The sequence below is a fragment of the Macaca nemestrina genome, chromosome 19 (assembly GCF_043159975.1).
Source record: "Macaca nemestrina isolate mMacNem1 chromosome 19, mMacNem.hap1, whole genome shotgun sequence".
In the NCBI taxonomy this organism is placed as follows: domain Eukaryota; kingdom Metazoa; phylum Chordata; class Mammalia; order Primates; family Cercopithecidae; genus Macaca; species Macaca nemestrina.
The window spans coordinates 21,928,108-21,954,317 of record NC_092143.1 but is presented as its reverse complement, the minus strand read 5'-3'; the positions used below and the strand labels follow the sequence as shown (position 1 = coordinate 21,954,317).

The window sequence follows — 26,210 nt, the reverse complement described above, 5'->3', positions numbered from 1 at the left end:
TTATGTTTGTCCTGGAGATGGAAGAATTCTCTGAATTTCTTGATCGTATTTTCTACAAGTAACTTGTAGACCTTGTAGACCTTCTACAAGCAACCTCTCAAAACAATGAGGAGATTCCTCACACATTTACCAATTTATTCAGTTATTTATTCAACAGATTGGTTGAACCACACACCTAAAGGGCCGAAAGGGACTTCAGAGCTGTGTCTCTCCCAGGCCGGTTCTCACCCACTTGCCTTCTTCCCCGGTTCTGCTCTCTATCACCAGGGCTGACCCCTGAGGCTACAACACCCCGGCTCCCATGACTGCTGGCTTCTCGCTGTGTTTGACCAAAGAGAGACAGTACATCGGGGGGTGGGAAGGGAAGAAAGAAGAAATCATGTCTTCTGTAGTTCCAGGTCCCATGGGACAGCCTACCAGAGGCCCAGTTTCTGCCCTGTGGCCTGTGACCTGGAACTGGGAGTCTTGCCTCCTCCCTTTGTCTCTGCTGCCCAGGAGATAGTGGCTCTGGGTGACCTCACTGTTCTCTGTTGGCTATCATCTGTGCAACCCTGCACTAAATGCTTCAAAATGGTTTTTGTCTTCCTGATTAGACCCTAACAGATACAGGAATTGGAACTATGTTACGGATATTGGAACTGAGGCCCAGAGAAGATGTGACATGTCTTAAGTTATATGGCCAAAAAAAATGATAGGAAATGTCCACCATGTCTACCATGTATAAAGCATTGTGTTAGCCACTATGTGGATGATAAAGAGGTGAAGTTCCTAGGCTCTTTTCTCGTGAGCCTCCCATCCAGTAAGGGAAATGACCTGTCTATATAAACATCTATAATACAGGACAGTGTGTACCAGGCACCATTAGCAAGCATGCCAGTTATAAGGATTCAGGTGTTGGGGGCGTGCAAGATAATGAAGGGAGGCTTCCTGGGTAGCTCAGCAGCTGAAGCAGACCAGGAAATACAGGGCGGGATTTTGGCAGGAAAGATGATGCGTGTCTGTGGTTGGTGGAGGGGTGATCATTCCAGGCAGACAGAATAGCCTAAATGTGGAAGGAGGTAGGAAAGAGAGCTTCAGGCCCTCCCAGGAAACAATAAACCATTTTTAATTTGGAACTTGGGGGAGTGGTAGGCGGGAGGGTAGGGTAACTGCATTGTTCGCTGTTTAAACAGGACACTTCAGAGAGTGAAAAGGGGTTTTTGTTTTTTTGGTTTTTTTTTTTTTTGAGACGGAGTCTGGCTCTGTCCCCCAGGCTGGAGTGCAGTGGTGCGTTCTCGGCTCACTGCAAGCCCCGCCTCCCGGGTTCACACCATTCTCCTGCCTCAGCTTCCCAAGTAGCTGGGACTACAGGTGTGCACCACCATGCCCGGCTAATTTTTTTGTATTTTTAGTAGAGACGGGGTTTCACTGTGTTAGCCAGGATGGTCTTGATCTCATGACCTTGTGATCCACACGCCTCAGCCTCCCAAAGTGCTGGGATTAGAGACATGAGTCACCGTGCCCGGCCTGAAAAGGACCCTTAATAGATCAAAGCAACAGGCAGAGACTGGGGCCATGCTGGAGAAACTGAGGCTGGCCCAGGTGAATCAAGAGATAGGGTCACCTGCCAGGAAGTGGCTCGGCCCAGACCATGGAAGGTTTTCCATCCTATACTAAGGGGTTTAGACCTCAGGTTCCAGTTCACTGGGAAGCAAATAAAATAGTCATGTAGAAAGGGATGGAAAATAATTCTGTAAGATCCTAACTGCGTTTTATACCACAGACCGGGGATGAGGAGCAAACGCTCTTGCTCTCCATATCTGATGTGACCTGTGGCCCCCAAATGAGCAGGAACACCCTGTTCCCCCATGTGTCCTGCTGGACCTACAACTATACATGCTTAGCACACTGCGTGGGACTTGAGAAGGGAAACAAGAAATTAGTAGAAGACTTGCTTCCTTCCCCAGAGATGAGACTTTTGGGTATTAAATGGAGCAGTACGCGATTTGCAAACTCCAGTGTCATTGAATTCCAAAAGGCACAGCTGAGGCAGCCAGTGCTTCTGGTGGTTAGGAGGGGAGAGGTCACAGTGGCCTGGGCCTTAGGAAATGAAGCCAGGAGCACAGAACTTGAGCCCGGCAGGGAAGAATTACATTTTGGCTGGGTGGGAAGAGGGGAGGGCATTCCTGGCAGATGCACCAGAGCTGGAATGATCAGGTCACGTGTAGAGGACAATAAAGCAATGAGCTGAGGTGAGATTCACAGGAGGTAGGGCTGGGGGAGAGGGCCATAAAGAACGGGGGCAGTGGGTGGGAAGGAGCCCCCGTGTGGAGGGTGCAGAATTCTATCCAGGAGCACTGTGAGTGTGTGAACTGCAGGGGAAAGTTTACTGTTCTTCTTCACCCAAGAGCAATTCGGAGCAGATTGCAGAGGCAGTTGGCAAAGTCAGTAAGTACTGCGTAGTGGTTAAGGGACAGACTTAGCAGCGAGTGTGCCTGGGTTCACAGGCCGGCCCATCTGCTGGGCAGCGTTGAATAAGCCACTTGACAGCTCTGGACAATGGCTGAACCGACATCAACCCGGTGACATGAGGATTAAGGGAGTTAACTCCTATAAAGTGCTGAAAGCAAAGCCTGGCACACAGTGAGACTAAATCAGCAGTTCTCAGCCCTGGCTGAATGTGCAAATGACTTGGAGCGCTTTGTAAAAATATCAGTGCCAGAGGATTTTTAAGGCAGGAAGATAACTGTTGATTCCACAAAGGTAGATACATGTCATGACACCTTTGTCCAAACCTGTGGAACGGACACCAAGAGTGAACCCTCACGTAAACTATGGACTTGGGGTGATGATGTGTCAGTGTGGGTTCATGGATTGTAACAAATGTACTATGCTGGACAGAAGGTGTGTGGGAATTCTCTGTGCCTTGTGTTCAATTTTGCTGTGACCCCAAAACTACTCTAAAAAATAAAGTCTCACGCCTGTAGTCCCAGCACTTTGGGAGGCCACGGCAGGCGCATCACGAGGTCAGGAGTTCAAGACCAGTATGGCCAACTCGGTGAAACCCCGTCTCTACTAAAAATACAAAAATTACCTGGGTGTCGTGGCATGCGCCTGCAATCCCAGCTACTTGGGTGGCTGAGGTAGGAGACTTGCTTGAACCCGGGAGGCGGAGGTTGCAGTGAGCTGAGATTGCTCCATTGTACTCCAGCCTGGGCGATAGGGAGAGACTCCGTCTCAAAAATAAATAAATAAATAAATAAATAAATAAACAAACAAACAAACAAATAAATAAATAAAAACGCAAAAAAGGCCGGGTGTGGTGGCTCACACCTGTAATCCTAGCACTTTGGGAGGCCAAGGCGGGTGGATCACCTGAGGTCAAGAGTTTGAGGCCAGCCTGGCCAACATGGTGAAATCCCATCTCTCCTAAAAATACAAAAATTAGCCGGGTGTGGTGGTGCACGCCTGTAATCTCAGCTACTTGGGAGACTGAGGCATGAGAATCGCCTGGACCTGGGAGGCAGAGGTTGCAGTGAGCCAAGATCGCACCGTTGTACTTCAGCCTGGGCGACAGAGCAAAAACTCCATCTCAAAAATAAAAATAATCTGAGAAAAATACCAGTGCCAGGACCCCACCTCTTCCCCACACCAAAAAAAAGGCACAATTAAGCAGCATAATAGGGTGAAATCTTCACCATCAGGTTTTTTTTTTAAAGGCTTCTAGGTTATTCCTTTGGGCAGCCAGTGCTCAGAAGCGCTGAACGAAATAAATGGACGTGGATTATTGTACAATAGCGAACACGTCAGGGAACAGGCACATGTGTGGTAGAACCAGGATCTTTTCCTGGGGATGCGTGGGGAGCGGTTTCCTGGCTGCCACTTGGTGCAGAAGCTCTGCATTTTCAACAGCTTTCTGAGCTTCTTGGAGCAATGCAGACCCACCAGAGATTCTTTGAACAAGAAATGGGCAAACTGATTTCAGAAAGGAAAAAATCCTGTGGCATTACTACCACCACGCTTAGTTAATAGACGACTGACCCTCCTTATCAAAAGAAAACTGCAAGTTATCCGGAAACAAGTACCACCCAAAGCACCTAATAGGCCACCGAGTGAGCATAATGTCCCAGAAATCTTAAGGAGCATTGTGACAATATAGCAAAACAATTGTAAGTTTGAACTGTAAATCTATTCTCTAAATCTATAAGGCCCGTCATCTTCGAGCAGGACTAAGATGAATGCTCCATTAGACAAGCCATGGTGGGTAGCCCCAGCTCTCAGCAGCACCAACGTCCCTGGCCACAGGGTCCCAGAGCTCTGCTAATTCATCAAACACCCAGCACGCCCCAAGCCAAACTGTGGATGTCCCTATCCAAACCCGCTTCTTGTCTCCACAAAACTGCAACTCCATTCTACCAGTTGCTCAGGCCAAAAATCCTGGAGTCCATCTTTCACTCCCCTTTCACAACCAGCGTCCAGTTCAACAGCAGCTCCTGTCAGACACACTCAGAACCTGGCCGCTTGCTCCCACCTTCTGCAGGACCATCCTGGGTGGAGGCACCACTGTCTCATCTGAATTACCGCGATGCTTGCTTGCAGGTGCCCATCTGTGCCCTGAGTCTTCTCCAGAGGATACATTCACAGCACTGAAACGAGAGTCATCCTTTTACACTAAGCCAGAAAATGTCATCACATCTCTGTTCAGAAACCTTCTTGTGTGTCTCCATCTCACTCCAAATCACATCCGAAGTTGTGACCATGTGCCATGGCCTACAAGCAATGAGCTGACGTGAGAGTCATAGAAGGTGAAGAGAACCTGCTTTCCCCGGGTAACAGCCACATCACCTCCTGCTCTGCCCTTTCACCTCTGCGCTCAGAGCCCCTCACCAGAGAGACCTTCCCTCCCTCGTGCTGCTTTATCCTTTTTCACCTGACCCATGACATAGTTCCTGGTGTGTTAAATGTCTGGTTCCTCTTGCTATCCCTTTCCCATGAGATCAGGGCGTCCAGTATTCACTGCTGTATCCTCAGGGTGAGAACAATCCCCGGCATATAGTAGGCCCTCCATGAATCCTTATTTTTGAATGAAGTCCTTATGATCACTCCTTTTTGAATTATATTCCAGGATGCATCTTAATAGATTTTGTTCGGGAGGATGGCACTGGTAGGATGAGATGCAGTGATTAACGTAATGGACTCGGGGGCCCTGGGAAACAGAATTTGGGGGTTCTAACCCTAGCTTTAATTCCTAACCTGTTGTGTTACTTTGGATGGGTCCTGTGATCTCTCTGGGCCTTGGGTGACCTATAGGGTGTAAGCAGTGGACTAGACCAGTTGGATTTGACCAATTAAAACAGAATTTTTTAGGGGTGAGATAGAAGCATAAATAATTTTTTAAAGTTCCCCAGAGGTAATGTATAGCCAGGAGTGGGCTAAGCCTGAGCCTTACAGCGGGGTTTCTCTTGCGTTAAAAATGCACATGAATCATTAAAATGCAGGCTCTGATTGGCTGGGTCTGGAGAGGGAGCTGGGATTTTGCCATTCTAACAAGCTCCCAGGGGATGCTGACGCTGGTGGTCCAAGACCAGGCTCTGAGTGGCAACATCTTGAAGTCGCTTCTAGCTTGGTGACTCCAATGTTTCTATCAAGGATAAAGGTCCCTTTATTAAATTCTCAGGAAAACATCAGCTGTCACTCCACTAGCTGCTCAATTTGAGCTGAGTTTCCTAGTCAATGACTGGCAAGCTGCCCCCGCATGCACTCTGTGGATGTTAAGAGTTGGTTTTCCTTCTTAAAAAACGAATTGCTGGACCCAGAAAGGGGGAATGAGCAAAACCAGGTCCGAGAATTTCTCTCCCAAAAGCAGGCTCAGAGACCTGTGGTCAGGCAAGAAACCCATCACAAGTCAATGGTTTCCCTTCGTCTGCCGTTCTGTTGTCAGGGCCTCAGTGCTGGCTGTGTCCTGTGTCCCTCTCTGTCTCCTTGATCTGACCATCTCAGGACGCCTCTGCCTGGCTGCCACCTCCTGATGCCCACTGGTGAGCAGCGGCAGCCACTGGCAGGCAGACGGGAAAGCAGGGCACCCTGCTCTGGGCCGAGGGAGCAGCCTCATTAGGGCTGTCAAGGAGCAGCTCCAACAGGAAAAGAATCTCAATCCGGCTGCCGCAGCAGCCGCCGCAGGGAATGGGAAGTGACAAGGACGGAAAGGGAGCAGCCACTGTCTGACACCCTGCAGTTCAAATGGTGACCAGAGCTGCTGACAATGGGGCCTTCTCCTACAGCAACTGCGGGAGGCCTGTTAGATTATTCTGCTCACCTAGTCCCCTAAGGATTCAGCAGCAGAGCCTCTGACCACCAAGAAGCCACAGTTCATTCAAATCACTTCCTCTAGTTCGATGCTGTACGTGGAATGGCTCCTCTGCCTGCTTCCCTTGAGGCAAGACTCAGTGAAGAACAGAACCCCTGGATGCCCTGTGCTAATTCCTCCCACAAATCTTTTGTTTGTTTGTTTTTGAGACAGGGTCTCATTTTGTCACCCAGACTGGAGTGCAGTGGTGTGATCATGGCTCACTGCAGCCTCAATCCCCAGGCCCAACCAGTTCTCCCAGCTCAGCCTCCCAAGAAACTGGGACCTCAGGTACATGCCACCACCCCAAGCTAATTTAAAAAAAAAAAAAAAAATTGGCCGGGTGCAGTGGCTCATGCCTGTAATCCCAGCACTATGAGAGGCCAAGGTGGGTGGATCACTTGAGGTTAGGAGTTTGAGACCAGCCTGGGCAACTTGGTGAAACCCCATCTCTACTAAAATACAAAAAAAGTTAGCCAGGTGTGGTGGTGGGCACCTGTAAACCCAACTACTCAGGAGGCTGAGGCAAGAGAATTGCTTGAACCTGGGAGGCAGAGGTTGCAGTGAGCTGAGATCGTGCCACTGCACTCCAGCCTGGGTGACAAAGTGAGACTCCGACTCAAAACCAAAAGAATGGCTGTGTCTTACAATACACAGGAGATCTCAGGGCAGAAAGAATGAACATTTACTTAGCATTTGTTAAGTACCAGCACTGTTCAAAAAGTTTCCTTATATGTATTATCTCATTTAATCTTCACCCAACCCTGCAAGGTAGATACTGTGATCATTCCCACTTTACAGATACGGAAATGGTGGCAGACGGAGGTTAAGCAACTTGTTCAAGTAAGAGGTGAGGCCAAGAATTGGACCTAGGTAGTCTGGCTTGAGAGCTGAGTATCTACTTATGATACTTAGAATGTCTACTTATGCTCTCACACAGTGCTGCAAATCTCTGATTCTGAACCAGTGGGTCCCTGTCCACCCCCATTGGCCTTGTCTTAGTCTGGCCCCCTATATAGCCAGAGCCCTTCCATATTTGGAGCTGTGCTAGCTACTGAATTATGTCCCCTACCACCACCAATTCACATGTTGAAGCCCTAACCCCTAATGTGATGGTATTTGGAGACAGGGCCTTTGGGAGATGATATGGTTTAGATGAGGTCACAAGGGTGGGGCCCTCATGACAGGATTAGTGCCCTTAGAAGAAGAGACACCAGAGAGCTTGCACTCTCTTTCTCTCTCTCCCATGTGAGAACATAGTGAGAAGGCAGATTCTGCAAACCAGGAAGAGGGCCCTTACCAGAACCTAACCATGCTGGCACCTCGATCTTGGACTTCCAGCCTCCAGGACGGTGAGAAAGAAAATGTCTGTTTTTTAGGCCACCCACACTATGGTATTTTGGTAGGGTAGCTCAAGCTGACTATGACAGGCAGGGTCTGAGGGACCATCCCGGGGCTTAACCCCTCTCACGGGCCACGCCCATTCTCACCCATTCTCAGGTTCACCTGGGGGCCTAAGTGTGGGGCGTGGCCTGAAGGGAATCCTGGAGGATCCAGAGCGGCAGCTCCCCTCCCATGTGAGGGGGACTCTGCTGAGGTGTAGCCTGGTATCTCCTGGAATGTACTGAGACTGGCCCAGCATTGTGGGATTCAGAAAAAAATGAATGGGAGCATGTGCTTGGGAGAAGACAAAGCAGGAATTCCAGGTGATGGAGCCTGGAGGCAGACAGGGAGGGGCGTGAGGTCCAAGTCAAACACTGGTTCATGGAGAACTTAGGCGGCAGGGGCAGGAGAGGCTCCCAGGCAGGACCTGGCAGAGGCAGGGAGACCTTGGGTCTATCATGAGAGGCCCTCAGCTGAGTGCATGAGGAGGAGAAATAGGCTGGGCTGAGACTTACACTGCCAAACTGAATCCCTTTCTCAGTCCTGCCCTCTCCCTACAGAGTGGGGGCAAAGCCCTTCCCAGGACTCACAGGGCCTGATTAATTTCAGCTTTGCCCATAACTAGCCATTTCCCCTTGTCAGGTAATTTCTTTATGAGCATTACCTTGGAGTTGGTCAGCTGTTCCCTAGCACTAACACATCATGATTTCTACATGAGTGAGGCACCCCATCTTTTCACTCTTTTCAGACGTGTCTGCCTCTAATTCTGTGATTACAAGGTAGGGCTGACTCCAAGAACTTCCCTAACATGCCTGGCCTGCTCAGTTCTCAGAAGGTGTCAATGGAGTGACAGTTTAACAGACTTTCAGAATGTGTCCAACTTCTAGTGATTGGTGCACCTTTCCCTGACTGTCCCAAAGTCTTGGGAGGGGCTCTTGGATCAACCTATCACCTGCCACCTTAGTCATGATTTGCCCAGAGGAGTCCGCACCATGGTGGGAGCAGCCACCCAGGTCTCATCCCCAGGAAAAGGTGAGTGAGTGTCCCAGAACATGGCCTATAACCATTCACTCTTCTGAGACACTTACCTACTAAAGTCACCACCAGAATGTGATGACAAGCAGTGGATTCTCAGAAGGGACCTGTCACCCGGGCACTAACTGGGAGTTCCTCATCAGACCCTCGGAACTCATTCAAGCAGGGCCCCAGGCGTGGTCTGAGTCATGGCCCTGATGCGTGCCTGCTGAATTCATTCAGGGAGAACGCCACGGGAAACCGCCTCAGCCCGGTGTCGGGAACACAGATGCCTTCCAGGTGTCAGAAAGTTCTACCAGTCATCCTTAAGACTTGTTAGACCTACTTAAGCTCACAGGAACATGAAGTTCACAAAACACTTTCCAACCTTGGATGAAATGCATTTTCCATCTTAGCCAAGACATAGCAAGAGTCAGTCATCTTTATTTCTACCTGATGATTCCTTGAACAATCACGTTAACTACTTTTTTTTTACCCTCCAAAAGAGAAATAGCAGAGGGGAAAAATGCTGCTTTTCTTACCTCCCAACTCTCCTATTTTAATCAGTTCCAAAATTATAGTTTGGGGTGGGGAGCATGTTTAAAGCACCTGAAATAGCTATTATTTATTGAGTATTCGAAATTCCTTGCATGTGTTGGTTTAATCCCCCACAACAATCCTATTAGGCAGGTGTTATTATTATCCCCATTTTACAGATGAGAAAACTGAGACATAGAAAAGTTAAATAATTTGCCCAGGATGATACAGCTTACAGATCTGGGATTTAAACCCAGCTCTTTGAACCCTGGCTGTCAATAGTGGAAAGAATTGTCTGTTCTTTGTAAGTGAAGTTGATGGTGACAATTCTATCAGCAGGTTGTGTGTTCTGAGGTGTTTCTGAGGTGTTTCTTCCAGCAATGGGGATATCTTTTTTTTTTTTTTTGAGATGGAGTCTCGCTGTTGCCCAGGCTGGAGTGCAGTGGCATGATCTCTGCTCACTGCAAGCTCCGCCTCCTGGGTTCAAGTGATTCTGATTCTCATGCCTCAGCCTCCCAAGTAGCTGTGATTACAGCCTCACGCCACCATGCTCAGCTAATTTTTGTATTTTTAGTAGAGACAGGGTTTCACCATGTTGCCCAGGCTGGTCTTCAACTCCTGACCTCAAGAGATCTGCCCGTCTCAACCTCCCAAAGTGCTGGGATTACAGGCATGAGTCACCGTGTCTGGCCCCAGAGGGGGTATCTTTAAGTGATTCACCTATACTCACTTGCCTAGTCTCATTCACGAACAGTAACTCATGTTTTTCAGATGTCTGGCAAATGGTTTAGGTTTCCTTGGGTGATCATGTATAGAAAGAGACTGATGGCCCTCCCCAGGGCAGAGATGATAAGCACTTACAAAGAGCTCTCAAAGCAGAGTATCCTGAGGAAGGTAACACCGTACCCCATGGCTCCTGGGGTCTGAAATAAATGAGAATGCTGACACATGACTGAAGTCACAGAGTCCGCCTTCTAAAATCATTCTACTCTGTGAGGTGCTGCAAGTTAATAGCATGTTAGAGTTCTAGTGGAAAAGAAAATGAAAAACCATCCAAATGGGGCTGCAAGTATGAAACATGTGTAACAAAAGCAGCTTAAAACCTTGTGTCTGGGTGACCACTCTCTGGTTCAATATCCGTTTCTGAAATTTCAGTGTCTGTTTCCTCCACTGGACTGTGAGTGAGATCATAGAGAACTTTGCTTCCTCTTACTTGGCACTGAATTCTAGAGCATTTTAAGTGCCCTTAATATTTGTTGGATAAATGAATGGTTAAGAATAGGCCAAGCGTGGTGGCTCATGCCTGTACCCAGCACTTTGGGAGGCTGAGGTGGGCAGATCACCTGAGGTCAGGAGTTCAAGACCAGCCTGGCCAACATGGTGAAACCTCATCTCTACTAAAAATACAAAAATTAGCCGGGCGTGGTGGCATGTGCCTGTAATCCCAGCTACTTGGATGGCTGAGGCAGGAAAATTGCTTGAACCTGGGAGGCGGGGGTTGCAGTGAGCCCAGATCTTGCCACTGCACTCCAGCCTAGGCAACAGTGTGAGACTCCATCTCAAAAAAAAAGGGTAAAAAAAAGTTATAGGCAAAGGGCAGTCATAGCTGGTTTTTTTGAGAAGGATAAAGATACATGCAAATAGATGATTTTAAAAATCAATTAAATGTTCCACAGATAGAAAATGCAGATTACAAAATCTGGCTACTAATTCCACTAATGTGAGTATGCACACCTTGTTGCAATGTGACTTTGCTACTCTACTCTTCAAAAGTAGAGTCTATTTTTCTTCCTGTTAAATATGGGTTGGCCTGTCACTTGCTTTGGCCAAGAGAATGTGAGAGAAATGATGTTGGGTGGAATTCATTTCTGCAGGAGGCCCTGCAGCTCCATGACCTTGGAATGCTGCCCTGAGACTGTCCTGTAAGGAAACCAGTGCCGGCCTCCTGGGGGATGAGAGCCCATGTGGAGGAGAGCAAGGCGACCCAGCCAATAGCAGTATCCACTGCCAGTCCTGTCAGGAAACCACACTGGACCTTCCAGCCCAACCAATCCTTAAATGGACTTGAGTGGCATGAACGAGCATGAGAAAGCCAGGGAAAACCAGCAGAGAGCCAGCCCCCAGCCCACAGACCCATGAGAACTAAGAAACTGCTGCTCTTTAAGAGCCCACCAGTTTTGTGGTAGTTTGCTAAAGTTGCTCAGCCTTGGTGCTCCAGACATCTTAGATTGGAGAGTTCTGACTGTGGGGGCTGCCCTGCTTACTGTCCAATGTTCAGCAGCAGCTTTGGCCTCCTTCTGCCAGACACAGTAGCACCCCACCCCCTCCTGTCAAGATAATCCAAATGTTTCCGGATATTAGCAAATGTCCCCTGGGGGAAAAACACAAGTGACCCAAACCTTATTGATGTCCCCTTCAAATCCTTGAATAATCAATTGTGAATTTGGGGCAGAGTTGAAAAAAATGTTTTTGCCCCTTGGTCCCTAGACATCTCCCACTGGGTGGTCTGGATGAACTCAGCTGGTGTGTCTGGAACCAACACTGCATTCTCAGATAAATCTGGCCAGTGCTTATGTCCAGGTAGGCAAAAAGCCCTGCCTCCTTTTACGAGACTGCTCGGTAAACCCAGGTTTTAGCTTCCTAGGCCTGTATAACTAACTACCACAAACTGGGTGGCAAAAAGCAACAGAAATTTATTCTTTCACAGTTTTTGTGTCCAAAAAGTCTAAAATCAAGTTGTCATCAAGCCATGGTCCCTTGAAGGTTCCAGGGAAGACTCTTCTCTTGCCCCTTCCTAGTTTTTGGTGGCTGCTGGCAATTTTTGGCATGTTTCTGCTTGCCATTGCATCACCCCGATCTCTGTCTCTGTCTTCCCACCGCCATTTTTTCTCTGTGTGTCTCTGTGGCTCTGTCTTCCCTTTTTAAAAGGATACCAGTCATTGAATTAGGACCCACCCTGTCAGAGGTGTTTGAACCAAAGTGACTCCAGCTTGAATAGGGGCTGGGTAAACTAAGGCTGAGACCTACTGGACTGCATTCCCAGAAGGTTAGGCATTCTTAGTCACAGGATGAGACAGGAGGCACCAAATACAGGTCACAAAGACCCTGCTGATAAAACAGGATGCAGTGAAGAAGTAGCCAAAGCCCACAAAAACCAAGATGGCAATGAAAGTGACCTCTGGTTGTCCTCATGGCTCATATGCTAATTATAATGTGTTAGGTGCCAAAAGACACTCTCACCAGCACCACGACAGTTTACCAATGCCATGGCAACATTTGGAAGTTGCCCTATATAATCTAAAAATAGGAGAGACCAGGAAATCTCTGCCCTTTTCCCAGAAAACTCATAAATTATCCATTCCTTGTGTAGCATATAATCAATAATAAGTATACTCAGGCGAGTAGGCCACACCGCTGCTCTGCCATTCTTTTACTTTCTTGATAAACTTGCTCTCACTTACTGTATGAACTTGCCCCAAATTCTTTCCTGTGTGAGATTCAAGAACCCTCTCTTGGGGTCTGGACTGGAACCCTTTTCCGTAACAATCCAACAACCTAATCCAATATGAACTCCTTCACTAATTATACCTGCAGAAATCCTGTTTCTAAATAAGGTCGCATTCTGAGGCTCCAGGCAGACATGGATTTGGGGGACACTATTCAACTGTGTATACACTCCATGAGCTGATTGGCTTGTGGTGACTGTGCCATTCTCCTGGTCATTGTCCCTGCCCGGTGCTCTACAGACCTGTCCCCAGCCCAGCCGATGCTAGGGCAGAGTTGATGACAGAGCAGAGGGGCTGCTTTGTCCCCCTTTCACCCAGGCAGGGGCGGAGCTTTGCTGCTCCCGGGTGTCCTCCGCCCCCTTCCCCTTCCTTCCACCTCCCTCCTGCTGGCTCTCAGCACAGCCGTGTGATTGCAACCATCAAAGGAGGCCTCCCTGCTGAGGAGAGGGTATATCTAAGTGCAGGTTCCTGGACAGATTTTTATCTGTTGCTTTGCTGCCTTTCTTTACATTGTGTTCATAAGAGACCACAATTCCCCATTTGTATACACATCGTTGCAATTTGCTTTCATTATGAGGTAGAAAACATCTATTTGCATTTTCCTCCCCACCCCTCAACTCCTACATCTTTTAGGAAAAAAAAAAAAAAAAAAACTCTATTTCAAGCTACAGTACATACCATAATGTGATTATTGATGTTTCTCTCCCTGGAAATGCCTTCTTGGCTTTCCATTTCTCTTCCCTGCCAAGCACACTTGACCCGTGGTAATGTAAAGGTTACAACAGCAGTGATAAATCTCTTCCCCGCCGTCTCACTCGCCTGAAGTGCCCAGGTTCATGAGGTGAGGACGGCATGAGGAGGAGAATGCAGGGAAGATAGAGGAAAGAAAGAAAAGCAAAAGGTTCATAAATACAACCGCAGGGCTCTTAGCCTCCACTCAGAACTGCAGATGAGATGTGTTAAACCAAAAAAAGCCCTTGGGAAACACAGAAACAGGAGCTTTCAAATATCTAAAAGCTCGGATTTAATGACCCAAAGACCAAATGTAGGTGAAGAAAAGTACTTTTCTTTGGGCTATGAGCTAATCCAGTGGTTGACGGCGTATACCAGGAAATTTTGAGACTATTATTATAACTAACAACTAACTTTTAATCTTTGAAAGACATTTGCACAAAATACCATTCATTTTCCTCACCAGCATTTAACATACTGGTATAAGTCAAATTACTTTGCAGATGAATGTTTAGGACATACAGCGTGTCTCATTTTTGGCAAAACACTGGAATCACCTGGGATTCTGATTTAATTGGTCAAGAGCGAAGCCCAAGCATCAGTGGATTTTAAAGGCTCCCCAGGTGATACTAACGGGCAGCTAGAATTCAGAACTACTGGTATAAAAAGTCAGAACTTTCCATGATCATTAGTGCCCAGAATACTTACTAGTAAGCAGCAAAACGTGACCACATCTATTATAGGGCTCTACCAACATTTCTTGCATTACGACTGAATACTTTTCCTAGTAGATGGGTTATTTTTCAAAATGGCAGCCCAGGAGCTTGGAAAGAGTGGATTCTGTTGTGTCAAATCCTCAATTTTTATGGTGCCGGATCTCAGAGCAGGGAATGGTGACTGCCTGAACCTTCCACAGGGCAAGTTCCCTTCCCAAGTTTCTCCTCCTGCTTTGTATACCTCCTGCTTTGACTTGCCCACCTGCCTCTGGGGCTTCCTCATGGGCTTCTTATTCCTCCATCCCTTTATACCCTCATCCTGTATATGGAACATAAAACAGTAATAGCGAATCTCAGTTCTTAAAAGAACACATGTCAAGCTTCTCTTCTGGCTAAAATGTGGGTATAATATTTTGGTTTACTGTGAGAGTAAAATCAGGAAATATGCGTTGAATGCTCAGAGGCAAATAAGCAAGGGTGGGAAACATACAAAGAGGTTCAGCGTGTAGATCCTCAAGGATATTACCAGGGTAGGAAAACTATAGCCCACAGGCCAAATCTGTTCCCTCACCTGTTTTTGTAAATAAAGTTTTATTGGTACACAACTATGCTCTTTTTATAAAAAAAGCATATTATCTATGACAGACGTAAATAGTTGTGGCCTATTTTTGCATCTGGCCTGCAAAGGCTAAAATACTATCTGGCCCCTTTTAGAAAAATGTTTGCTAACATTGATCTAGATAAACCAACCACAAAAACAATAGATAGAAAAAGGGAGATAGATAGATAGATAGATAGATAGATAGATAGATAGATAGATAGACAGACAGACAGACAGACAGATAGATAGATAGGTAGATAGATAGATGGATGTCTCCATCAATCTTTCAACAAATATTTACGTTGCAGGCACTGTGCCAGGTTCTAGGGGATGTTTGTGTGAATCAGAGAGGGCTCCTGCGCCCTGTGAGGCCCACAGTCTACTGAACTTGTCATCAATCCTGAGCAATGAATAACCACCGAAAGAGAGGCCTGTTCATCAAGATCAAAGGAGATGAGAATGTTTGAGGCTGGACAGACCCATGGGTAACTGGAATCTCACCTATGAACCTCACGGGTGGTGTCTAAGCTGAATGGGATAAAGATGAGGAAAGGGAGACTTTGATAAGGTTGGAATGAAGAAGTAGGAAAGTCCAGGCCATGGTCAAGGGCCAGCAAACGCCAGTCTGGCTGCCTCCCAAGTACACTGGAGTGGTAAGGGGAAGAATGGCTTTCTTTGTTCACCACTGAACGTCCATACCAGAGTTGATGTTTTGTAAGGGTGTGGACGATGCTTGTGTTATTTATTTACTTCCATCTCTAGCATTAAGCAAAATGCCTGGCATATGTAGGTGCCTGAAGAATATTATCTAAAGAATTAAAGAATAGATGAGTAATGGGTATCTTAAATGTTAGGCTAGATATGCTGTAAGTCAGGTAAGCATTTCAACCATGGTAAAATAATGTCTGATGTTTATTGTTTATTTACATATTTACTTATTTTTGTGACAGGATTTCACTCTGTCACTCAAGCTGGAGTGCAGTGGTGCAATCATAGCTGACTGCAGCCACAAACTCCCGGGCTCCAGCAATTCCTCCACTCTGGCCTCTCGAGTAACTGGGACTACAGGCATAAGCCACCATGCCCAGCCAATTTTTCCATTTTCTTGTAGAGATGAAGTCCCACTCTGTTGCTCAGGCTTGTCTCAAACTCCTGGCCTCGAGCAATCCTCCTGCCTCACCCTCCCAAAGTGCTGAGATTGCAGGCATGAGCCACCACCACGCTCAGCCTGTTACTTTAAACAAAGTAATAGATGGGAGATAAGAAAGCCTTCATGCTTATGAACAACTCCTCTATAATGAAACTTCTACAAGCATTACATTCTTTAACTCTCTCTGTCATCCTTTTGCTTTACAGATGATGAAATTGAGTTTCAGAGAGGTTAAGCAACTGGCCAAGGTTATACAGCAAGAAAATGGCAGAGCTGGAACTCAACAAGTCTTTTTTTAAATCTCAGACTCAAGGCTATCAGCACACTTCCACGCCTACCACTCATTTTCATACCATGCTTTCAAGAACTCTCAGGCTCCTCACAGCCCCCATAAGGGCACTGTGACCAATTTAGTAGCATTGAGGATCAAAAGCACAGACTCCCTACCTAGCCTCACCCTGAGCAGTTCTCATTTTCTCTCCCTTACCTATTGAGTTTCCTGGTTTTATCTAAACAAGAGCTCTTGGAGGAACAAAAAAGAATTTGAAATCACTGTACTGGACCATACTACTTCCTAAAACAAAGCCAGGGGGTATGGCTTCCAGCCTGAACTCCACCACCAAGGTGCTGTGGGATCACTGTCAGCCACTTCTCCTTCCTTCCTACCCATGGAAGGTTGGACAACAATACTGACATCCTATCACACTTTCTTTACTTTCCAGAGAGATCAAGATGAAATGAAAAGCTTATTTAATGGATGGCAGTGGCTGGATCACCTTGAATAAAATTCTAGATAAAGCTTAACTCCATTGACGGCAGCAAATTAGGGGAGTGTAATTAGTTACTGAACAGAGTTCAGGAAATCGTCATTGCTGGGTGCTTTGGCTGATGCCTGCTAATAGCATCTAAAATTAGGACTCTAGAAGCAAATATGAGCCATCTTTTGGCCTTACCTCATAGTAACCAGCACATGACAGAATATAGGGATATTAATAAACAGTCCACAGGGGTATAGCCACTTACCAAGAGAGATGTAACACATGAATATAGTGATCCTTAAAGAATTCATAGCTGGAAACAATGCCACTCTCATCTATGGCTTGACCATTCTTATACCAAGTTATCTCTGGCTTGGGCTGACCTGACGATAAAGAAAGAAAAATATCCTTATTAGTTTAGGTATTTTTAGGAAAAAAAAAAAAACCATAAAGCTATGAACAAGGATGGACAGTAAGCAACAGGGATGAGGATGATGGATTATGTTAGGTGAGGAATTGAAAAGTCTTCTTCTTGCTGATACAAATAAACACATTATTCAGTAGACACAATTGAGCATGTTATGTACCTAAGATGGTGCTATGCTGATGGGTGGGATACAAAATGAAAAATGCTACCCCTAATCTCAACATGCTATTAGGAAAAATTGTCCAATACTTGGAAATAAGGCAAAGATATGAATAGTATCTTTTTTCAATGTCATATGAAGGCAAAGGCCCATCCAAGCGTGGTCTTTGGTCATATACTTTGTTTCACTCAGTGATAACTACTGATTTAAAGTGAAGTTATATGTTAATTTGTAGGTTTTTATCCAATAGAAATGCAAATAATTTCCATCTAGGAGAAAACATAACCCTGTAAGTTAGCGTTTATTGCTATGTAGGACATTAACCAATGCTACACCTAACCCACCAGTTTTACCCCAACATTCCTTTATTAAATTGCCTATACATACCTAGCTCCTCAGACCTTAATAGTTTCCAGTTTCTTTTCTAATTAATGAGTTGAATAAAGTCTTTAAAATGTGTATTTCTTATCTGCATGGGAATCACTTTACCTTTTTGAAAATTATACTTTAATAGTGCTGAAAGTTAGTGTGTTCGTTATGGTACAAAAGAGAGGAGAACAAAGTAGATTTGCAATTACCGCTTTCTTCCTGAGGATGAAGAGTTTGGAATGTAGGCTTCCCAGACTGATGCTATGCATGTGTTACTGATATCGTCAAAGAAATTGACCTACACTTTCTCCCTTAGAAGAGATTCATCCTTTCCTGGTGTTCAGTAATGGGACATGATGTTAATGGGCTAATCCGGTAAAACCTCCAGGAATTTCATCTACCCCTTAGGATTTTTCCCTCGTGTTATAGAGCAGGAAGGTTTCCATTGTGTTCCAAAGAGCTTTCTTATTAGTCTTCATGTCACTGAAAATATGTGCAAATGTGCTATATATGCAGGAAGGAAAGCCTGTTATTTGGAAACAATATACCATTTTTAAACTGTCTTAGGAACATTCTTGTATTTTTGTCTTATTTATTGCATGATTTTTGGCAAGCAACTGCAGAGACCACTAAGATGAGAACCCCATGTTCTGGCCAGGCACGGTGGCTCATGCCTATAATCCCAGCACTTTGGGAGGCCGAGGCAGATGGGTGGATCACTCGAGTCTAGGTGTTTAAGACCAGTCTGGGCAACATGGCAAAACCTCATCTCTACAAAAAATACAAAAGTTATTTGGGTGTGGTGGTGTGCACCTGTAGTCTCAGCTACCCAGGAGGCTAAGACAGGAGGATGACCTGAGCCTGTGTGGTCGAGGCTGAAGGGAGCTGTAATCATGATTGTGCCACTGCACTCTAGCCTGGGAGACAGAGTGAGACGCTGTCTCAAAAAAAAAAAAAAAAAGAAAGAAAGAAAAAGGAACTCCATAGAAAGAGGAAAGACAAAAGAAGTACAGAGGGAAGAAAAAGTCCGTTAGAACTGCACCTGCACCGTGAGCAGGACCTAAAAATGCTGAGTCCTCCTCCCTCCCTCCCTCTCTGTGTCTCCCAGCTAGGCTGCCGCTGTGCTCATGCCATGAATGTGCTTTTTTTTTGGCAACTGTGGATTTTTCCTCCTTGCCTTCTCCTGCAGGTAAATGCCTGAGTAGTGACCCTGGGGCTTGGAACAGATAGACCTGCATGCAAGGATAAGTCCTCCAGCAGCTGCGTGGCTGAGCCTCTTACGGGCATTTGCCTATAAAAAGACACCAAAAAATGGGCTTCCCTGAAAAACCATCAAGGGGTTTCTGATTATAATTCATTTCTGCCTGTTCTTATCAGTCCTGTGTCCCCCTTTAACACTGTTTCATCACACTCCTTTATAGGAAGCAGTCAATTCCTCCTTTTCGTGGGTATGTGGCTGTTTTGAAGAAAATACATAAAATATTCATGAGGTGGGCCTGGGAACTCATTCTGATCTCTTGGATTCCAGTTTTTCATTCAGGCTGATGAGGGCTGATTGATTTCCCCCAGTTTCCTAATGGCTGACTGTTTTTTTCCCCTGTGCAGTATAGATCTGAACAATCAGCCAGAAATGAGACTTGCATAGGGAAGTGGTATCTGGTATCTTGTGGGTGGTTCTCTTTTCTCCTGCCACTTGCTGGAAATCTTACCTGAAAGTCCTCCCCTTGTTTTTGGAACCTACTGTGGGTCACATATTGAGAGCCACCTCCTAAACATTTCAGAAGTATCTGGGCGAGGGGACCACAGCCAAGTTCAGGTCGTGTCCAAACACACGAAGGCTCTGCTCTGAAGACTCAAGGTCAGCTTGCACCATTCTGTCTGTCTGAATGACGATGGACCATCACAGAGACAGAAGCCTGGGCTTGGAGAGGCCAAGCGCAGTTCTACATTGCAGCTCCAGGCTGAAATCGAGGTTTATATGACGACTTCTGCTAGCGAAAGGCAGCCGTTGCTGAGGCTCACCCCTCTCCTATCTGGACTTAGAAAAATAGGATAAGAGACCAACCTGGCAAGCATAGCGAAACCCCATCTCTACTAAAAATACAAAAATGAGCTGGGCATGGTGGTATGCATCTGGAATCCCAGCCACTCAGGAGGCTGAGGCACGAGAATCACTTGAACCTGGGAGGCGGAGGTTGCAGTCAGCTGAGATTGTGCCACTGCACTCCAGCCTGGGCAACAGAGCAAGAGAGACCCTGTCTCAAAAAACAAACAAACAAACAAACAAACAAACAAAAATGGGGAGAAGAGTTTTCTGTCTGCCCTCGAGAAACACCATTGGAACCTTCATGTTTTCAAGGGTAGAGACATAATCCAAAAAAGAAAAGAGAACCACCCATGAGGTACAAGATATCACTTCCCTACCCAATTGTTTTATGTTATGTTCTTTTAATGATAAATCCTTTGACCACTGGGAGTACCCATACTTGATCAACTCTGAGTTCTTTATTCTCCAATTCAGGGGAAATCTCAGTTTTCTGCTTTTTCTCCACTGGTCACCCATTGCCTCCATTTTAAGATTTTCACTTCTTAGCATCCCTGAAGAAGGTGTGCAGAGGAGAGACTAATTTAACCAGTTTTAAGATATCAATTAGGGCCAGGCACAGTGGCTCACGCCTGTAATTCCTGCACTTTGGGAGGCCAAGGCAGACAGATCATGAGGTCAAGAGATCGAGACCATCCTGGCCAACATGGTGAAACCCCATCTCTATTAAAAATATAAAAATTAGCCAGGTGAGCCGGGCGCAGTGGCTCACATATGTAATCCCAGCACTTTGGGAGGCCGAGGTGGGCAGATCACCTGAGGTCAGGAGTTCGAGACCAGCCTGACCAACATGGTGAAACCCCATCTCTACTAAAATACAAAAATTAGCCGGGTGTAGTGGCAGGCACCTGTAATCTCAGCTCCTTGGGAAACTGAGGTAGGAGAATCACTTGAAACCAGGAGGCAGAAGTTGCAGTGAGCCGAGATCGTGTCATCGCACTCCAGCCTGGCAACAGAGCGAGACTCTGTCTCAAAAAAAAAACCAATAAAAATTAAAAAAAAAAAATTAGCCAGGTGCGGTGGCGGGTGCCTGTAGTCCCAGCTACTCAGGACGCTGAGGCGGGAGAATTGCTTGAACCCAGGAGGCGGGGGTGGCAGTGAGCGAAGATCATGCCACTGCACTCCAGCCTGGGTGACAGAGACTCCATCTCCAAAAAAAAAAAAAAAAAAAAAAAAAAAATTAAAGAATAACAGAAGAGTTCCATCAATTTACTGAAAAGAAGTTATTCATGTCATTCCTCTGTGCCCCATGAATTTAAGCTATGGTTAAGGATACCCAAGAAAGGAAGAAAATTAAGAGTGGATTATCTGAAAAAAAAGTAACCATTGTGAGAGCTGCCTAACCCAGAACCACAAGGTGAATTGAAGATCACTGAATTGTGTCCAGGAAGTCACTCAAAGAAATCTTTTAGAAACAAATCATAGAGGATGGAGTTGCTTCATTGATTACACAGAAAAAAAAACATTTCCAAGGTAATTTTCCCAAATGATGTTTTAGTAATGCCTTTGTGAGCCAAGAAACCTGGTATGCAGGGAGATTTTAGAGGATGATTAGCTAGTCTAGTGATGGTTACCAGATATTATGCAGCGAAGCACAGCATCTGACTTCTCAGGAACCTTCTGGGAAAGCAATGTAGACAAAAAACACAGCGGGGGCCTCTGGGGCGCTTCGGAGTCTGTCATCCTTTCATGCCACATGAATCTGAAAAAAAAAATCCCCGACATCACCATTTGTTCCGGGATTTCTCTGGCCTTATTAGGAATTCCAGAAACCACAGGGTGCCGTCCTGGCAGCTCATTGTATGCTGGCTGGTGGACAGACTGAAGGTCTGGGCAGCCTTTCCAGGCCGTGGTGCTGCTGGTAGGTGGGCTGGATCCTTCTGTGTTTCGGGGATGCCCTGTGCATTGCAGGACATTTAGCTGCATCCCTGGCCTCTACCCACCAGATGACAATAGCACCCCCACCCCTCCATGCGTGACAATCAAAAAGTCTGCAGACACTGCAGGGGGGTTGGGGTGCCCTGATTGAGAACCATGAATCCTACTGTCCTAGGCAGATCCCAGGGCAGCCAGATCTCCAACAGAGAGGGAAGCATCCCATGAGCCTATGGTTAGTGCCACCTCCTCTCATTCTCTTTCCTTTCTCTTCTTAAAGTCTTTCCATACTGTGCTCCAAAAAGCGCGTACGTCTCTTTGCCTCCAAAAAACAGGTTGGTTCTGTTGAAATGATGTCCAGGTAGGAGATATTTTGAAATCAGGATATGACTGCTCCTTCTGAGCACCAGGTGGGTGCCCCAGGGGAAGGCAGGCACTAAACACTTGCTTAGCCACCAGATATATTATTTCACTTAATCTCTTTGAAGCTACTTAAAGGATAGTTACTAATGTCTCCTACATTTTACAGATGCAGAACCTGAGACTCAGAGAGGTTCAACAACTTGCTCAAGATCACACAGCTCAAGTGGCAGCCGCCTTGTGGCTGTCCTTCAGGGCTGTGCAGGTTGACAGCCTGACAGTGTAAGACACCACTGCAGCTTTGCAGGGCACAGCTTGCACAGATAGGAGCCACCCCTGAGGGCGCAGGTGGGTCTGAATCCAGAGAGCGCTTTCCTTTCCACGCTACCGGCAGATACAAGCTGGCTCCACTTGACCAGACCTCTCCTTTGTAAATGCCCTTCGAAAGGGCATTTAGCTCTGTCTACACAGTAGCGTCCACTTCTTCACAATGATGGCTGTTCTCCCACACCACAGAGCTGAGAGAAAGAAAAGAACCACACTACCGTGTGGTTAGCCTGAACAGGGAAGGGGCGGCTAGGGACTGCAAATGCTGAACCCAGGGATGCTGAGTGCCCCAAAACAGACGCCTGAGCTAAGCTCTGGGTAGGAGAGGCCAAATTAAAGCAGCCATAGCTGTATTGCCAAAGGGGACACCCCTTTCCATATGAGTGTCGGTAGCAGCTTCTTACCCATTTAGAAATAGTTCCTCCCTATTTCTTCCCACTTTTCCAGATTGTCTCAGATACCCTGAGAGGCGAGTTGTCAGAGACAAGTTCCCTGAGGACAGTTCAAGGTCTCACCAACACCTAAAACCTCCTGATGAGCAGAAGTGAGTAGAGGGAGAAGGAGGGAGTGCAGGGCCAGTGATGTTTGAGGACCCTTGCTGCAGTAGCAGGATGAGCAACATAATTTGCAGGGCCCGGCTGAAGATGAAAATGAGGGATTCTTTGTGCAAACAGGATTAAGGATTTTAAGATGGTGACATCAGAGCATTAAACCAAAGACGGCACCCGGCCTGGCGTGGTGGCTCACGCCTGTAATCCCAGCACTTTGGGAGGCTAAGGCGGGCGGATCACAAGGTCAGGAGTTCAAGACCATCCTGGCCAACATGGTGAAACCCTGTCTCTACTAAAAATACAAAAATTAGCTGGGCATGGTGGCTCATTCCTGTAATCCCAGCAACTCCGGAGGCTGAGGCAGGAGAATTGCTTGAACCGGGACCTGGGAGGCGGAGGTTGCAGTGAGCCAAGATGGCGCCACTGAACGACACTGCCTGGGCGACAGAGCGAGACTCCACCTCAAAAGAAATAATAAAAAGACAGCACCCTTCTGGGCTCAGGGCCTTGTGTGAAGAACAGATCTTGGCCCATGAGGCCCCCCTTGCTTGGTGGATGCTGCCCTTGGAGCATTCTGCTCACAAATGCCTCTAGTGCTTTCTTTTGAGATCACTCCTGCTGCTTTAGAAGTTCCCACAGTATTTCCTTAATCTCAAAATGTTCTGTTTAGAAATATGGTGGGAACTGTATTTCCCAAAAAGTGTTCCCAAACTGCCCCTGCATAAAGCACCTACACTCTATAAATATCAGGGTTAAGTAAGTTAATGTAGGGGAATACACTGCCTTCCCTTCCTCAGGGAGAGTGTGTGCAGGAAGCAACTTCGTGCTTAAACCTGAAGTTCAATTAATTCACATGATGGGTAGAAAAAGCCGTAAAGTTGAAGAAGTGATACGGTAGCATCAAAAAGAGAGAAAACTGCTTGGGTATGGGACAGAACCCATGAGATGGGAGAGAGGTTTGAGAGACATACCTGCTGGGACAGGTATGGAAGACTCAGCAAGAGAGGCCGAACTGAAGATTTTTCAGAAACTATGCATTGTGGTTGTGAATTGGGTCCTTTTGACATTATTTAACAAATGACTTACATTTCCAGTTATTTTTGGTTGTAGAATTTCTTAAACTTAGCTGTGCAGAGGCTGGATGACATGGGGCTCCAGTTAATATGTGTGGTATTTCAGAGCATAGTAAACCCGTCTCAGCATAGCTGGCAAATTAGTTGCACAGCACAGGAAGAAAATTCATCTGCTAGATAGCAAATAGATACCTCCATTCCAGATTAGGTTACAAGTACATTTGGTGGTTGAGGAATTGATATCAACTGGTATTTTTTAAAACTCAGATTTAACACCAGCCCAAGGCTGGTCTTGAACTCCTGCGCTCAAGCCATCCCCCCACCTCAGCCTCCTGAGTAGCTGGGACTACAGGCTTGAGCCTCCATGCCCAGCTCTTTTACAGCTTTAATGAGATATAATTACCACATCATACACAATTTACTCATTTAAGGTGTACAATTCAATTGCTTTCACTATATTCAGAATTGTGCAACCATCACCACAATCCATTTTAGAACATTCTCATTACCCTAGAAAGAATTCCTACACCCCTTTTACTTCCTCATCTCCCCATTTCCACCCCCCACCCCCATGACACATACAGCCAGAGGCAATCACTAATCTACTTTCTGTCTCTATGTATTTGTCTATTAAGGGTTTTTTTTTTTTTTTAGAGACAGGGTCTCACTACATTGCCCAGGCTAGTCTTGAATGCCTGGGCTCAAGCAATCCTCCCACTTGGCTTCCCAAAATGCTGGGATTATAGGCAGAAGACACAGAGCCCGGCCTATTCTGGATATTTTATATAAATAGAAGCTTTCACTTAACACAATGTTTTTGAGGTTTGACTATGTTGTCGCCTGTATCAGTACTTCATTCCTTTTTGTGGCAAATCAGCAATGCTTTTTAGAAGCAACTGTAGAGACAGAGGGATGACTACCCCACTCTTCACATTCCTAGGGAGGTTACTCAAACGGAGGGGGACAGTGGGGGACAGGGCAGCTCTCATAGCAGGAAAACACCCTCCTGAGCAGGAGGCCCCATAGAACTGTGAACACAATGCAGGCTTTGCCACCTGCCAGAAACAAATCTACATCCAGCTCTGCCAATTATAAGGCAAGGCATTGAGCCTACCTTCTCATCTGTAAAAGGAGGGAATGAAAATAGGCTGAGGATACGTATGTCAATTGCCTTGTGAAAATCTGTTACATAATTAGTTTTCATAATGGTAATCAGTGTAGTATAAGGAAAGAGTTCACTTGTTTCATCAGTTTCCTTTTCTGCTGTGGGTTACCACAGTAATTCTTTTTTAAAGTGGTACACCAACTACTATGTAAAAATGTCTCTGGGTGTAATTCTCACCCGTAATAGTAATTTACAGGACATGACCTTCCGTTCTCATTCCTGGAGATCACTGCTATGGATGGAGAAGGAGGAAAGGATAAATCCAGCTGTCAAGAGCTGGGCTGACGTTGAGGAGCTTCTGTGTCATCCGTGACTCCTCCCCAGGTGACGATTTCCTGACAGTGTTGTCCCACATGTGAAAATACTGACAAACACACACTATTTGACTCACACAGTCAGTTTAGTGACCACATATCTCAGCCACAGAGCACTGACTGTACTCTGGAGAGGAAAAGGACAGTTAAGTCAGGCTGTGGCTCGTGTTTCGTGGCTTCTCTGAAGGTGAGAACCCTTGATGACAGATGTATCATTCTCTGCTAGAGATGAACAATCAATATTGAATTATTGGGATTAGTGGAGGAGTTTGTGGTAGGCTTCACAGATGACCTTGGAAAAACAGTGTGTTCATTGGAAAGAATGCTGCATTTGCCTCTTTTTTTGCTGTGTGGTTAAGGTGTTAGGATATATCTGTATATTTATTGGTTTCCATCCACAATTCCTGGCTCCTAACTCCCATAGTCCTTATTATAATGTTGGGGCACTTCTGGCCTCGGGAAACAGAATCTCTCTCTCTCTTTCTGACCTTCTATCCTCCTTTTACCTGTCCAAGGCAGGACTCTGATTGTGGTCAAAAGCCCTCATTCCAAAAGACCCTCATTCCTGCCCCGTACCCTAGGGGAAAGAAAGCCACACAGAGAAAAGAATGCCAAGAAAATCTGAACAGACAGGCTTGCTGGGTTCAGATCAGGTGCTTTTTGTCCAATCACATTTCTACATGGTTCTCAATCATGCCTATGTAGCGAAGCCTCCATAAAAGCCCAAAAGGACAGGGTTTGGGGAGCTTCCAGAGAAGTGAAC

General features: G+C 46.2%; 1 protein-coding gene across 6 annotated transcripts in view; it reads right to left on the bottom strand.

Annotated features, from left to right (window-relative positions):
- Positions 1 to 26,210, bottom strand: part of LOC105477061 (alpha kinase 2) — a 144,457-nt gene that overhangs the window by 106,220 nt on the left and 12,027 nt on the right. For 5 of the 6 annotated variants that reach the window (XM_011733401.3, XM_011733402.3, XM_071085258.1 and 2 more), the window contains exons 2-3: positions 21,357 to 21,484; positions 16,988 to 17,105 (exon numbers count right to left, since the gene is read on the bottom strand). In XM_011733401.3, coding sequence (XP_011731703.2) covers positions 16,988 to 17,105; positions 21,357 to 21,480 — 242 coding nt within the window. In that variant the 5' untranslated portion in view covers positions 21,481 to 21,484. Of the gene's footprint in view, positions 1 to 4,510; positions 4,626 to 16,987; positions 17,106 to 21,356; positions 21,485 to 26,210 lie in introns of those variants that run through there. The other variant, XM_011733399.2, reaches the window with a different exon arrangement.